The sequence below is a fragment of the Petromyzon marinus genome, chromosome 16, assembly GCF_048934315.1.
Source record: "Petromyzon marinus isolate PM22_M1 ecotype Great Lakes invasive population chromosome 16, UKy_Petmar_22M1.pri1.0, whole genome shotgun sequence".
Lineage (NCBI taxonomy): Eukaryota > Metazoa > Chordata > Hyperoartia > Petromyzontiformes > Petromyzontidae > Petromyzon > Petromyzon marinus.
The window spans coordinates 4,943,177-4,959,023 of record NC_133682.1 but is presented as its reverse complement, the minus strand read 5'-3'; the positions used below and the strand labels follow the sequence as shown (position 1 = coordinate 4,959,023).

At 51.0% G+C, this 15,847-nt stretch overlaps 1 protein-coding gene across 6 annotated transcripts in view; it reads left to right on the top strand.

Annotated features, from left to right (window-relative positions):
- Positions 1 to 15,847, top strand: part of LOC116942958 (rho GTPase-activating protein 26) — a 112,641-nt gene that overhangs the window by 33,041 nt on the left and 63,753 nt on the right. For 5 of the 6 annotated variants that reach the window (XM_032955469.2, XM_032955472.2, XM_032955470.2 and 2 more), the window contains 8 exons: positions 2,596 to 2,697; positions 5,417 to 5,527; positions 7,119 to 7,223; positions 10,132 to 10,261; positions 11,027 to 11,062; positions 12,406 to 12,506; positions 13,728 to 13,822; positions 14,874 to 14,952. In XM_032955469.2, coding sequence (XP_032811360.1) covers positions 2,596 to 2,697; positions 5,417 to 5,527; positions 7,119 to 7,223; positions 10,132 to 10,261; positions 11,027 to 11,062; positions 12,406 to 12,506; positions 13,728 to 13,822; positions 14,874 to 14,952 — 759 coding nt within the window. The remainder of the gene's footprint in view (positions 1 to 2,595; positions 2,698 to 5,416; positions 5,528 to 7,118; positions 7,224 to 10,131; positions 10,262 to 11,026; positions 11,063 to 12,405; positions 12,507 to 13,727; positions 13,823 to 14,873; positions 14,953 to 15,847) is intronic. The other variant, XM_032955467.2, reaches the window with a different exon arrangement.

The following is a 15,847-nucleotide window of genomic DNA, read 5'->3' as shown; positions in this document are numbered from 1 at the left end:
ACCCATCATCCCTCCAGGGTCGTTAAAAGCAGTGGTGTCTGCTCTGTCATAGCAGTGTGGGATTTCCTACCGCTTGCTCAGAACTCTTAATGGGAGAGGAGGCACCCCCTTAAGTGAGCAAGAAATCACTTTTTCTTCTTCCTCTGGATGCCTATCACGCTCTCCGAGTCATGCGGCGCTCGCATTGCTCTTGGCGCACCACCAAGTGGTGGTGAAACCGGCCCAGCCAGGGCGTTGCCTCGCTTGTGCCCCACGGAGACGACTGCACGGATTACATAACGCGATTCCCGACGCGCCGTCGCCTGCTGAAGTGTTTCATTAGCGGTGCGGGAAGCTATCGGCTCAGCAGCAGCAGCACCTATTTTGCATCTTCGCAAAATTGTTGCATCTTTTTATTTCCGCTCTCCGGTTTGCGTCTCCCAGATTGTCGGTAAACCTTTGAGCAGTTTGACCAGTTTGCCAAGAGGGTATGTCCCAGCACCAAGTGAGACGGAATAGAATAAGAGAGGCCATCAGTTTAACACGCGGTAGGCTTTCACGACCAATGCCATCCATAATAGAGTCTTGTTTGGGTTAGATCGCGTAAATATATAAATGTGTCTTTAAAACCCGACACAGCCAACTAGTGAGGGTTGTCACGTGAACAGAACGTGGCCAATTCGTCACTAGCGCAACACACCGGTGTGTTGGATAGCCAAGCCGCAACTTTTACAATCTGAGTACGACGTTTCGCCTGATGAAGCTGGTTTTAATTACTCTGGCATGTCTCTCCAACACACCGGTTAGTGCTGTACTAGTGACGAATTGGCCACGTTCTGTTTACGTGACAACCCAATACTAGTTGGCTGCGTCGGGTGGTGGCGAGTTTTAACGACGCATTTATACATTCGCGCGATCTAACCCAAACAAAACCTCCATTATGGATGAGAGGCAATGTTTGAGACGGTAGAAATGAGACGGAACAAAAGGTCAACGGTGTGTCACGAGTCGACGCAAAATGACACTGCGATAGCATTCCGCCACCATGCTTTGGTTCTTCCTCGTTGTCCGTCAAGCGCTCGTCGCCAGTGCGATGACGAGCGCGCAGCAGCTCAACGTCTTCGACGGTGGATGAACAAAGAAAATTGTTGCCGACTCGGCCTGACCCCGCCATCCTTTTTTTGTGCGCCGGGCCACAACGCTGCTAGGCGGTGGCCCGCTGGCGGACGGGGTCAGAAATGTCGCTGATGGGAAGCGTCAGTCGGGAAACGGAGGCGGGACCGCGGTGTCTCATTCGTCTGTTGGGAGACGCGCGGCCCCAAAACTTCGACGAGATTGCTCTGCATCAGAACAAATTCGACTGCAGCACGATTAAGAAGAGATGGGACCATGCAGTTGATTAGCGGATTATCCGGTTTTGCCGATGGACCAGCGCTTGCGAAGCAGTAAATGAATAATTTTAGGTTTAGCATATAAGCTGCTCGCCACTTGCAGAGGGTTGGTGACCGCAGGCATGTCAGCAATGAAAGCGTTTATACCGCTTCAACCGCTCTCTACAGCCGGTGAACAACATACGGGTTATAGTAATAGGTTTTACCCCTTTTAACTGGCACAAAAACTGACACCTTTAATTCAAGGCATCATGTTTGCAATAACCACAACACAAGCAGTCACAACACAAGCAGTCAAAATGTTTGCATTTTGACTGCTTGTGTTGTGGTTATTGCAAACATGATGCCTTGAATTAAAGGTGTCAGTTTTTGTGCCAGTTAAAATGGTAAAACCTATTACTATATCTTGTTACTGGCAAAAGGAGGTCTCATTATGTAACATACGGGTTTTCTCGCCTCGTTTCTACACAAGCTGCATGTAACATCGTCTGTGCATTTGTTTTGTCCGGGGCTAGCCTTCCCGCTCCCACCCCGGCCACCTCACCACCACCACCACCACCACCGCCGCCACCAATGCCCGAGATGAAATTTATCCCCCAAAAAAATCTGTCTGAACGGCCCGGAGCCAGGGCGGACCCCCCCCCACGACGCGCCACGCGGTTCCGGGATGACACCCCCCCGCGTGCACCAAAGTTTCGAGTTGCTCGGTCGGACGGAAGCCTGCAGTTAAATCCCGCAGAACAAGTCGTCGTCCTCGTAGTCATCGCCCACACCCCCCCCCCCCCCCCGGCCCCCCCAGCTGGGGTGTGGTGCGTTGGCGGGGTGGGACTCGGTGGCATCTTGGCGGTTGACCCCTCCCAGTTGTGGAGGGCGCCAGAAACGCAAAAAAAAAAACGCTGCCTCACCATGGAGTCGAGTCACGTGACCCCTGCCAGTTTAACACGTAATAAAAAAAAATTGGGTTTCACTGCGTAAATATAAATGTGCCGTTAAACCCGCCACCACCCGACACAGTCAATTAGTAAGGTTTTTTTTTCACGTAAACAGAACGTGCGTTACTACTTAAGCACACCGGTGTGTTGCAGAGGAAACCCATAAAATGTACCTCTTCATCAAGCTAAATCGCTTGATGAAGCTGGCTGTAATCAAATGCTAAACATCACGGTACTCGGGTTTACTCCCCAACACGCCGGTGTCACCTTTCCCGCGCTGTTCCCGCCGGCAGGAGGAGAAGAAGAAGTTTGAGAAGCAGACGGAGAAGTACTACAGCCTCGTCGAGAAGAACCTGGGGCTCTCGTTCAAGAAGAAGGAAGCTCAGTTTGCCGAGGTAAGCGAGCGGCCGTCGATTCTTCGCTTCCCTCACCGATCGTCACCGTCACCGCCCCCCCCCCCCCCCGATGTGTGGTGTCACCGCCGCGTGTTATTGTTCTGCACGATGCCCGACGTTTCGCTGCGCGCCCTGGGATCTTCTGGAAGGCTCATTGAAGAAGCTCCCAGAGTTGTGGCGTGGAAACGTGCGGAATGTCGCGCCGAAGCAACGCTCGGGTGCAACCCGAAAACATTGGGAGAGCGACGCAGCACAACCACAAGCGGCAGTGCCATCATCATCACCATCATTGTCGTTGTGGTCATCGTTATCATTGTCACCATCAATACTATCATCAATTTTGAACACAACCCTATTTACCATCCACACGAGCTGGCACTGTCTGCTCTCCGTCATCGTCAACCGTGATCCATCCACTGCTGTACGAGGGTCTCCCCCAAGGCTTCACCATCACACACGGTCTGGCCAAGCGTCCGTTGAGATCTGTCGCCTGTGCACGAAGCGATTTCTTCACTCCATCTCCTGCGTTTCGACGCCCCTCACAGGAGCGCTGCTCCCTCCTTGAGCTGCCGCTCCGGTCGTTAGTCTCGACCACCGTCCGTTGCCTCCTGGTGACGCGTCCTGCCCTAAGCCCACTTCGCTTCAGAATCAGAATGTTTGTACTCATCCTGGAGAAATGCGGCGGGCTATTAAGCTATTTTTTCCACAGACGTCCGGTAGGGGCATAAGAACAAACAATACAAAAAGAAATGATAGGAGTATAAAGGCCGCTATCCTATCTTACAGTTACGTGCTAATCTCTCACATTAACATAGCCACTTTCGTGCCCTCGTTTAGGAGGCCGCTTTCCTATCTTAAAGTTGCATGCTAATTTCTCACATGAACATCACTAGCCCCGGCCACTTCTTTATGACCCTTGGGCTACACCCATTTCAAACCTTTTAAAACAGTCTGCCTCAGCAGCAGACCAAAGCTTTCCCACCTGATGACGGACGCTTGTGTTGCGCCCGAAACGTCCTGATTTATTTTATTTTATACCTACGTGACTTTACCGAAAGAACTAAAGAGTATGAGCACAAAGTAGGTTAGCAAAACACTTTTGAAAGGTAAGCAAATCGCTCTGTCTGAAAGCAAAAACGGTTGTGTGCTGTCACGTGCATTTGTCCTCTCATCCGTGTGTTCCTCTCTCTGCCTCGGTGTAATATTGACACGTGTCACCCTGTGATTAGTCAGCTTTTCATTGCCTCTCAAACAGGAAGGCGCCCGAGCGTTTACTTCCCCTCTGCCTTTTGGGCATCAACGCATTTAACCGCCCTCCCCGCCCCGGGTTTTGTTTGCTCCACGGGCCCAAATGTAACGGCATATTATTTGCATGTAGTCCGCATGCATTTCGAGGCGATAATGTTGCCTCCACGCGTGGTTAGACGTGTGTTGTGAGTGTGTCGAGCGATCGTCGTGAAGACTTATCCTGAGACATTTTGCGGGGATGTTTTTTTCCCTTTTAAAACCCCTCGCGCTTCGTCACGTGATCCACGATCACAAACTCGATCCCGATTTTGGGGCGATGGTCAGGAAACATTTTTCCTCGAAAATCTTTCTCAAACGTTAAATCCCTGGGGGGAGCGGGGTGGGGGGGGGTCAACTCCAGAGAACGTGTTTCCTCTTGACAAGAAGCACGTGTGAATAAATATCCAACGGGCGCCGGGGACGCATTTTCCTCTTGAGGATCTGGTGCAATCGGAAGGTGGCGGAGCCGCTCCGAGGTCCGGAGCGGCTGAGCGGGCACTGGCTGGCATAACCTGGGTTCGAATCCGGGCAGCCACAAGTGCAGCGAGTTGATGGTCTCAGCCCGGTCACCAATGACCACAAAGACAAATACAGACTTGGGGCAAGTGCCGTTAGCGAGCAGCACCTGTGAAGGCCGGCACGGCACACGAGGGAGTGGGTGGCCAGCACCACGCCCGGCCGCCTTTGTCTCCCCCAGTGGCGAAGTTTACACACCGCACCAGGTACTCATTCGAGGCTGAGTTGCCCTAGGGGATGCCCGGGAGTTCGTAGCACAGCGCGCTGACCGCCAGTGACTGCACACACACACACACAACAAAACATTAAGTAAAATTTGGTTCTGTGCTTAATTTGGCCACGGCTGTGCGAATTAAAACATCAGCCGGCCTGTAATGCAACGAACGTTCCTCGCTTGTACAGACAGGGTGGTAAAGTGCTGCCCTCTTCTGTTTGGACTGGAGATCACATGACATGGCACCAAAGAGGGGGAGCTCTGTGGTTTTCGCCTCCTGCAGAAGAAATCCACGTGGATTCTTCGTTTCTCGTCGCTATTCCGACACCACAGTCGAGATACATTTTGGCGAAAACGACACAGTATTACGTTAATTAAATCAGGATCAGAATCATTATTCAAACCGGTGGAAGTTCTTTTTCACAGATGTCCAGTGGGGGGGCAGCGTCAGCAGGTTATATCAACAACAAAAAAATACAATCAAGGAAACACGCATAAAACAGAGAAGCGTTGAGCACTCAACAACAACAAAAATAAAGATAACATATGAACAAAATCCTTAAGTGGAAACATATTTTAAATGAGTACACGAAGCAAACGCATCGGAATATAATCGATCACAATCCCATGAATCGTTCCGCGCCTAATCCCACCCCCCTCCCCCCCCCCGCCGTCTCCTGGATCCGTCGGTGACGTCCCCAGCACGACAAGTATGTCGAGCAAGAGCGGAGCCAGTTCTGCGAGACGTCGCTGCAGTACATCAGCACCGTGCAGGCCGTGCAGGAGCGCAAGATGTTCGAGTTCATCGAGCCCGTGAGTTCATTTTTTGTTTCACCTGCGGCAGCCGTCGGCAGCCGTCGGCAGCCGTCGGCAGCCGTCGGCAGCCGTCGGCGCGTTCTGCGACCGTTGAGTCGGGCGCCGTACCCGATCACGGCAGTGGTCAGCAGGTCTGTGAACTAAATTAAACCATTTCGGGTCTTAGTCGATTGTTCACGCTTACGGTGGCTTTCAGACCGCATCCATTATTATTTTTCGTCTCCCCCCTCCTCTTTTACGAACATAGATGGACTCGTCCATCTGAACAAACTGTCAAATCGCTCTCCGTGGTGCTAACGTTAAAAGCTAAATAAGTACAAACCGCCACTTTTTTCAAATGTTTCGTGCTGTGGTTTTCACACCTGATGACGATTGCTTGTGTTTCAGTCGAAACGTCGTGAGAATTTTATTGTTTTATATTTCTATTATTTTATTGTTTCCCTTCTACGTGGCTTTACCGAAAGAACCAAGAATATAAATTAAACACATTTACATTTTTCCAGTTAAGGGCCACTGCAGTATCACCAGATGACATACTCTTTGGTTCTATTCGGTAAAGACACGTAGGTAAAAAATAAAACAACAAAAAACCTACGTGACTTTACCGAATAGAACCAAAGAGTATGGATCCTTGCAGTCACGAAAGCTTCAAATCTAGAACCAGATGACATATTTAATATTGGCACTGATAATACATCACTCAACTAAAACTACTCAACTATTTTTTTTATTTTACCAGATAAGGCCCACTGAGCTTATGGAGTCTGAAGAGCGACCTGACCACAAAAGATAGCTCAACGAAGTGGCTTATCACGTGGCAAATTATAGCAACCATACACGCGAAATGCATGTGATTCTAAATGTGGAGGGAAGAGCTGGAGGACCCGGAGAAAAAAAATCCATCTGACCACAGGGAGAGAGAGACACGCAAACTCCAATTATACAGCAGGTGTCAGGGTCGGGATCGAACCCACGACCTCCTGTATAGCAGACGAGGTTGTTAACATCTCATAGCCACCGTGATGATGAGAGAGAGAGACGCAAACTCCAAATATACAGCAGGCGTCAGGGTTGGGATCGAACCCACGGTCTGCATTATATCACGCAAGGTAGTTAACATCTCATAGCCACAAGGTAGTTAACATCTCAAAGCAAACCCATCAAACTGCCCCTGGGGCAGCACCCGCTGCCTCCTTGGGATGGCTCTCCCCGTGAGGGTCACCGTCTCCTGAGCTGCAAAATAAACCGGGGCGGTATTTTGGCGAGCAGAATATCCTGCAACACCAGAAGAAGGGAGGTATGCGCGTAAACGCATTGTTTTGAGTGGTGCATGATCGCACAACTGACAAAAAAAATGGGACTGTGGGGAGCGTTAGTGCAAAGCTTCATGCCCTGCGCTACAAACCCAACGACCCCAGTTCGATTCCCGCTCACGGCCAACACCAATACATATTTTCTGATCAGATACTAGCCACCCACCCCCTCGTGTGCTTTGGCGGCCTTATAGATTCTCGCTAACAGTCCTTGCCCCAACAGTCTGTTAAGGCTACATGGTGGGGGGGGGGGGTCTTTGTCTTTGTTTCCACAGCTTCTGGCGTTCACCCACGGGCTGTGCACAGCCTACCACCAGGGCTACGAGTACGCGAAGGACTTCAACCTCTACAAGATACAGCTGCAGATGAGCATACAGAGGGTAGGTACATTCACCACCCACGCTGTTGTTGTGAAGCACTCGCACGTGCTCATATTTTTTCCCAATTTTGTGTGTGTGTGTGCGCTATCGGTGTCATGTCAGAAGACGAAGTATCCATCGGGAAGTCTCACAGAGCAGTGGCAAGCCTTCATTTTGGAGAATGGCCCGTGGAAGTAGAAATTACAGAGCTACCTCTAACGTCCCATAAAGTGACCTGTGGTCCATACAGAAGGGGGCAGCACTTTCCCACCCACCACGTATGATACTTTGACTTCTCGGAGCTGGAATCAGGGCCATATTTAATGTAAACAAATGTTGGCGCAGTCATTGGTAGCTGGTTGAGACCATCGCAGGCGGCTGAAGTCCATAATCGAACCTGGGATATCAGTGGTGCTGGCTCAGCACTCTGATCCCTAAGCCCCCCCCCCCCCCGTCGGCGTCTTTGAGAAACACGGACTCGATCAACACCGTCAGCTTCCGTACAAACCCCGCCACGGATCGCGTGGCAATTTTCTAGTGGAGCTAATCGACCCAATGGTATGTTTGCTTGCTCTAGACGTGCTTATTGCTATTGGGGGGGGGAGGAAGTAAGGACAAAGCTTTAAAAAAAGGGCTCGGCTACTGGACGGCTACCAATAAATCGCATGGCTATCAACGTGGTGTTAAAATAATGTTCAAGTTTAAAAGGACAACAAAAAAAATCTGTCAACGTTTCATACACACTGCGATACGCGGCGCCGTTTAAGAGAGCGAAGGCTGAACGCGGCACCATCGGCACCGCTGGTTGTGATCTCTTTCGCGGCTTTGACAATATCCGTGCAGCATCACGAACGCACTTCGACCGGTGGTCTTTTCTTTTTTTGTTTTGTTTTGCTGCCGCCGGGAAACATTCCTCTCCTGCGTGAGAAATCGAACTCAAAACTCGTTTTGAGTTCGATGACCCTGACGGACTCGCTGCGCGAGTGCCGTTACAGCTGGCGCAGCCCATGCACGGAGCGCTCAGTGCACCGTCACGCTATGGGCACCTTCACGCACCCCCCGTCACACCGCCTTTGGCCTTCCAGTGCCGCCGCCGCTGTTATTGCCATCATTGTAGCTCACCGGCTGCTCATTTGTTGCCGCTCGTCACTGAGCACTCCAAATCATGCCCTTTGCTCGAGCCATCTGGAAGCAAAGCGGGATGGAGCCTGAATCAGTTTAACGCGTCGCCTTTCACGACCAATGTCATCCATACGAAAGGTTTTTCTTCGGGTTAGATTGCCCGAATATAAATGTCTTTTACATTATGAGACCTCCTTTGCCAGTAACTGTGCCAGTTAAAAGGGTAAAACCTATTCCTATATCTTGTTACTGGCAAAGGAGGTCTCATAATGTAAATGCTCACCCCGAGCCCTCAATACTCTGATAGTGCGCTGTTTTTGAGTTGTACGTCTTTTGGCGTCTTCTGGTCCAACACCAGTGGAGACTAGGCTCTAAAGAAAAGCCGTCTCGGGTGTGGACCAATCAAATTCAAGGACAGTGCATAATATTATCAGAGTTGTCTCTTTTGTTTGCATTTTGACTGCTTGTGTTGTGGTTATTGCAAACATGATGCCTTGAATAAAGGTGTCAGTTTTTGTGCCAGTTAAAAGGGTAAAACCTATTTCTATATAAATGTGTCGTTAACCCCCCCCCCTCGCCACCACTCGACACAGCCAATGGGTAAGCTTAAATGACGGTCAGATGGGGGACCCACCGTAAATGAAGCAGATTTCTATCGGCGGTTGCTGCTGCTGGGCTACGTGGTGGGCAGCAGAGGGCAGTGTAGCACAGTCCGTTGCTGTGCTCTCGTTAAATGCTCTCCATTCTTTGCACTCCCCCCTTCACCGGGCCGGCACTGACCGACCGACCGACGCGGTGAACTGGCTTGGCGTTGGGAGGCCTTGATCCAGCAGCGGGATTGGCCAATGGGGCCAGCCCGTGTACAGGGCGGTCCAGATGTCTTGTGACCCCCAATTAATTAACCCCTAACATGTGTTTTTTTTTTCCTTTTAATATTCATTTCTGTTTTGAATAAACCTTACTTTTAAAAATATTCAGTTTTAGAGAGCGTCACGAGACGGTCCGGACCACCCTGCACCTTTCACGCACATTGCCCTCGATGCACCCGATCGTCAGGTCTCTCGGAAACTAAGCGGCCCTGTCTTACTTAGTCTTTGGATGAGGGCTCACGAGGGCGTGCCAGGCGTTCTGGACGTGGGGCTGTGAGGTGGCCAGGAGATAGCAGTGAGGAGTGCCGCCCCCCCCTCCACCCCGAACCCACGTACGCCTGGTGGGTTTTCTCCGGGCTCTCCGGTTTCCGCCAACACAAAGCCAAACGCTCGTCAATGGAACTGGACGGGCGTCCCACCGCAAAATCTCTCCTAATGCATCGTCTGGAGACTCAGAAAGTCTTTCGGGAGTGTAAAAAAAATCAGTCGCCCAGTTGTATCCGACTTAAGGGCAGAGCGAAATTGTTACGTGATGGATTTTTGTTTTTCGCGCCAGTCATTGATGGACTGGGCTGCAACTGTGAAGTCTTCAACACGCCGTGGGGGGACCCGGTTTAAGCGCAGGCAGCTGCCGGGATTTATTACTCCAGGTTCTCAGAAGTGCCAGCTGAGCGCTTTGACCCTTGAGCCACCTGACCCCCCTCCCTGACCACGGAGGACTTGAACGTGGAACGCGCACGGCAGTGAGCTAGCGGCCCATTGAACTGGGGAAGGGTTTTTAAATATAATTCAAAATTCTGTCAGTCTACAATGTATTATTTTAAGCCACGCCACTGGGGGGCAGGGGGAGGGGGGCGGTGGCGTGGGCTCGTGCGCAGCAGCAGCAGCAGCCTCGCGTGAGGCCTCGCACGCCAGCGTGGGTGTGTCGCTTCTTGCAGACGCGCGACCGCTTCGAGAGCACGCGCTCCGAGGTGGAACGCCTCAAGCAGAAGGTGCGGGAGTCTCCCGAGGAGCACAAGCGCTCCAGCGACTACACCGTCGAGGGCTACCTCTACGTGCTGGAGAAACGTACGCTCCCCAGCACGCGCACACGCACGCACGCACACTTGGTACTCGCATGCACGTGTTTTATTGGAAGTAAAAGGCCACGCGGGAGGACATGCGGCACAGTTTGGCGCCAGCCATTGTAGAGCGCGGTTGTGTCGCTACGGTTCTCTGCAGTGAGTACAGGACAACGTCTTTAAAAACAGCGGCGCTACTCCTCGCTGAATATAATTTAACAGCAACCGCTTGCGCGTTCCCCGATTCAGCGGTGAGCGGGACGCCCACCACCCTGAAACTTGCAGACGTCTCGGAACGGGAAAGAGTTAATTAGGAGAAATTCTCAATTCAGGACTGTCCTGAAAAATAATTCTGAGACTAAGTGAGGCTTTTGTGGACAAACTAAGGGCATTATTATTTGAATTATTATGTTGATATGACAATTTTTTATTAGAGATCCAGCTGTTTATTATTTTCTCATATTCCGTACACCCCAGCTCCCGATCCCATTCAAATTGTCCAATTGGCGTAATTTTCACGAAACAAATGCATTTATATTCAGAACCCTGCAGCTAGGAGTGCATAGCCCTTGTCAGAAAATGTCCCCGCGGTAAAGGAGATGATGCGGGAACTTATTCCCAAGTCACTTCGATAGGCCTCTTTTATTCACACGAGGGACACACTTTAACGTTCCCTGCGAAGGGGCGTTCGTCACACGTCAAGTTGAAAACTCGCAATATCTGGAATTGATTCCAGTTCAGGAAATGTTAACGTGATGGTGTTTTTGTACAGGTCACCTGAGTGTGAGTGGCGCATTCCCCATGTCAGGTGAGTTTCTTCACTAAGCCGCCAACACCCAGTGTCGTGCAGTATGGCCACATATCTTTCCGCGAATGATAACAACAACAACAACGATAAAATAATGTCACATAACCCGTTGTCAAATCCAGTACTGGATGCGAGACTTCTCCATGTCGCGTAAGTCGTGGGAGGTTGTTTGGCCATACTTCACCACGCCGGTCAGTGCGGGTTGGTGAAAGCGGAGGGGATGAACCAGGACCGGTTTCCGTATCACTCGCCACTGAACGTTAGCAGTGGCCGGGATTCGGACTCTGGTCGCCGCGGTGCGCCAAACGCTGCGCCGCCACTCTCCGTCCAGCTTGGAGCGCCGCTCTGATTTAGCGAGCGTTTGTATTTGAATGACTGATCTCTACCCATCTTTTGAAATAGGTCTCTCTGAGGTCGTTGTAATTCACGAGGATTTTAACTTTTTGACGGGAGGTTTTCATTGCGCTGTGCCGTTTGCCTGACGGGGACGGCCGTCGTTGCGATCTGCAAATAATCACGCGCACGGTGCTACTAATCCCCACGCCTGTGCATGCGCTTGTGTCCTCTTGGAGGCAGATTATGGCATGGTTTATTTACCGCTCGTCGGTTGCACGGTCCGAATCACGATTGAGGGGGTACCCTGGTAAAATGTGATAACCCACGTTTTATGCAGGGCGCCGTGGTGGTGAAATTTAATTGTTGTGGGTTTACTCTCCAACACACCGGTGTGCTGAACTAGTCACGAATTGGCAGGTTTTGTTTACGTGATAAATCGTACTAATTTGCTATGTTGGGTGGTGATGGATTTAACAACATTTATATTTATGCGATCTAACAAACAAAAAAACCTGAATTATAGAGATGTTAACTCCCTCGCCCAGGTATGCAGGAGGTCGTGGGTTCGATCCCGACCCTGACACATGTTTATTTGGAGTTTGCGTATGTGTCTCTCACTCTGTCATCATCATCACGGTGGCTAGGAGATGTTAACTACCTCGCCAGGTATGCAGGAGGTCGTGGGTTCGATCCTGACCCTGACAACTTTTTATTTGGAGTTTGCGTGTGGATTTTTCTCCGGTTCCTCAGATTTTTCCCTCCACATTTAGAATCAACGTCACGTGTTTAGAGCAATTTGGCTGCTATACATTTGCACGTGATAAGCCACTACGTTGAGCTATCATTTGTGGCCATGTCGCTTTGGAGAAAGAGCTACATAGCTCAGTTGGGCTTTACCTGGCAAAATTAAAATAGGTTAGTTAATAGATGGTTAATAGATCTGCTGACCACTGCCCTCTGTATCTCTGTTTGTGTTCTTGTCCCTGTGTTCTTGTCGTGTCGCACAGGGCCCTTCGGGACGACGTGGGTGAAGAGCTACTCCAAGTACAAGAAATCAAACCGGCAGTTTATTCGGGGCCCCTCCGAGCTCAAGACATCGGGAAAGCCGGTACGAGCCCAGGACGGCTGATGTCGCGCTGCGATAAACGTGTTCCCGGTTTTAGCCCACTGGCCGCCCTGGTTAATACTGTGGATGAATCGAAAACGTAAATACGCAGCATCTGCTTGTATTTTCAACGTCTTTCCCACTATACATAGCCAACTCTGCTAATCGGATTACACATCCCTTCTCGTTCAAAACAGAGTAGGCCATGTCTAACAGCATCATGGTCCAAATTTTGGCAAAATTTAAACATTTTGCTGATAATTATTCCATTGAAAAAACGCGTAGCGATCATCTCCCCTGACTGCGAAACTCCTGCAGGCTGTGTCTGAAACGAATACCAAATCTACCCCTGATTTGTTTCGAATCCCTTGAGAGAATGTGGAACAGGAAGTTTATTCTGCCAAGAAGCATATTCTGAAGCAGGCTCAGCACTGTTTAGCTTTCAAGTAGGCTCGTTAAGTTGACTATTGTTATCAACATTTATTTTGTTATCGATAACGGATTTCATTTCAATGATAAGTTTACCAACCTTAACCAACCCACACTGAACCGCCTGATGAAGCATGGCCAAACAAGTACCATGAGCAACACATCGTAGGCCTTCATCAGGCAGTGGACTGACAAAGTTTGTAATTGGTCGTCACGTGACCAATCGCATCAGACGCTGCCGCCGTGCGATTTGAATGTTCACATTGTGCGATTGCGGGTCAAACATTACTGAAATTTAATTGGATTTCATTCGATCTCCCGGCGTAGCAGTTGAAACAACAGTGCGAGTTTCTCTAACACCCCCCCTCCTCCACCCTGCGCTGCCTCTGTTGGCCCAGCAGCGTGAATCGGATCCACCACAGCTAGCCGAGATTGGCAGGTCCCTTGTGGGTGGGGTAAAGTGTGGGCACTCCCACCTCTCCCTAGGTGTGTTGTATGCACGGAAGAGTGAGCCCCTAACAATCCTCCAGTTGGGGCCTCTCTGTAGAGCTCTTTCAAGCGGAGGTTCTTCCGTCAGCAGTGGTGGCGAGCAGGCACCGGGCCTGCGTCTTTCACCTTATCTCACTGTCGTCCGAGTCTGGCTCGATGGGCGAGAGGGCCCCGAGTTGTTGTCGTGACGAAGGTGAGGCGACACGCGGCTGGGTCGAGGTTTCCTGCTCGTGTTATAGTCAACCGCGTCGAGACACCTCCCCCTCCCGTCTTTGCGCGCGTGCGTGCCCGCCGTGTTTGTGCCAGGCGGAGGAGGAGGAGTTCACGGTGAGGTCGTGCGTTCGCAAGCGCACGGACGCCATCGATCGCCGCTTCTGCTTCGACGTTGACCTCGGTGACAGGTATTGTGGGGGGTGGGGGGGGCAGGGTGCCGTTTGGGTTTTGTATAAAAGTGAAATGACACGGTCGGTTTTTTTTTTACGCCAAGGTCTTTGCCCGTCAGGGATTTTAGCAACGGGATCGGCTCGCGTGCCGGGGGGCAGCTAGACGGATCGTGGCATCGCACAACCGCGATAGATGGCGATGGCTTTGGGGGGGGAGGTAGGTCTTCATCCAGCAGTGGATAGATGAAGGCTGAAGATGATGAGACGTTAGAAAATGCCCAGATTATTCTTCGTCTTAACGATGCTACAGTATTTCCCAAATCTCAGCTCAACAGACGAGTGGAAAGATAGTAAATGCAAAAAAAACACAACACTTCAGTTTAGAATGATACAATTTTTGTATCTTGGCTTATTTACCCGGTTGCCGAACGAATAAATTATAATGTGGCACTGATTACCCCACAACGTGCTTGCCACAAATGAACCTCAAAATCTTGTGGTGATCTCGTCAAAGACCACGAGCCGTCACGCAAACTCCGGCATCCTTGCCGCGCAGGGGCCTGTCGCTAGCCGTCGAATAAAGACGGTCGCCGCATCGCTCGTTTTCAGTTGCGCTCCTGTGGCCGTCTGGAACGCTCTTCCTTCCGATATTGGGAAACAACCTATGCCTTTAAAAAGAGCTGTGCACTTTTTAAAATCTAGATTAAAAACTAATTTCTTTAAAACTACTTTTTGTGTTTTGTTTGTTGTCCTTCCCCTCCCCCCCCCACACCTCCGATTAGCACGGTTGGCTCTGTACGGTGCGAAAGAAGTTCAACATACATACATTACCTCTTGAACTTGCATGCCTTGCTAGCCACCGCAAGTAGCCGCCTATGATTGGGGGATGTATGTGTGATGGGGGGGGGGGGATGGGCATTGATGTTCATGACGGCCCCCTATAGAATATGAAGCTTTGACACGGAGGGAGTTGTGCCGCGTTTGTATCGCACCCGTTCTTGGCCCTCCCGCGCCGGCGAGTCGTAACCACCACCCCCCCCGCCGGCCTCTCTCGTCCGACCTTGCGCAGGGCCGGGGTGCTGACGTTGCAGGCGCTCTCGGAAGACAGCCGCAAGCAATGGATGGAGGCCATGGACGGGAGAGAACCGGTGAGGGCAAAACTCCGTTGGCATTGTTCGCTCCCTCCGCCCTCCTCCTCCACGGTGTGGCTTATCGTGTGGAAATTTATAGCAGCAAAATACTCTAAACGCATGATGTTGATTTCAAATGAGGAGGGGAAAAAGCAGAGGTCCCCAAGAAACAGCCACGCGACGACGGGGAGAGAGACACGCAAACTCCAAATATACAGGCGTCAGGGTTGGGATCGAACCCACGACCTCCTGTATATCAGTTAGTCGATCGCCAGCTTGCATATGGTGGGGTAAAAGTGGCCGTGAACCCTTTAGGAGTCTCGGGGGGTGGGGGGGGGATTATTTAGCTGGAGCTCCCTCTAGTGGAGGCCCTCTTACACCAGCAACGGTTGTGAGCAAACGGACCGGTGGTGCAGGTCATCGTGACCTGCAAAGCAACCTATCCAGGCGCAGCGTCTATTGTTACTCGGCGGCTCGGTACCTCGGACAGCCGTGTGAGCTGCTGCTGCTGCTGCAGCAGCCAGGCGCTGTCCCAGATGACCACGTGTGGCATTTTCCAGGCGTGTTTCTGGCCTCATTCTGTGGGTCCATACAAACGGCGAGCCGGAGGACCCACACCAGGTTGTTGAGTCGCTACCAGGTCGTTTGTGAGACGGGTGTGTCGGCCGAGCGAGTGAACATCCACCATGACCAATCTCGGGAAGACCCGTCTGATTCGCTGTCGCGTTATTTGTGATGTGCCAAAACCATCGCACTCGATGCCCTACGTTGTAGAATCGATTTATCTGTTGTATTTGTTCGTCTCATTTTTTTTGCATTGCTTCTCCGTTTGTTCCAGCTACTTTGTTAGGCATGCGGTGATCCACCGATTACATTTTTACTCTTACGTTCGTGGTGCACGCAGAGGATCATA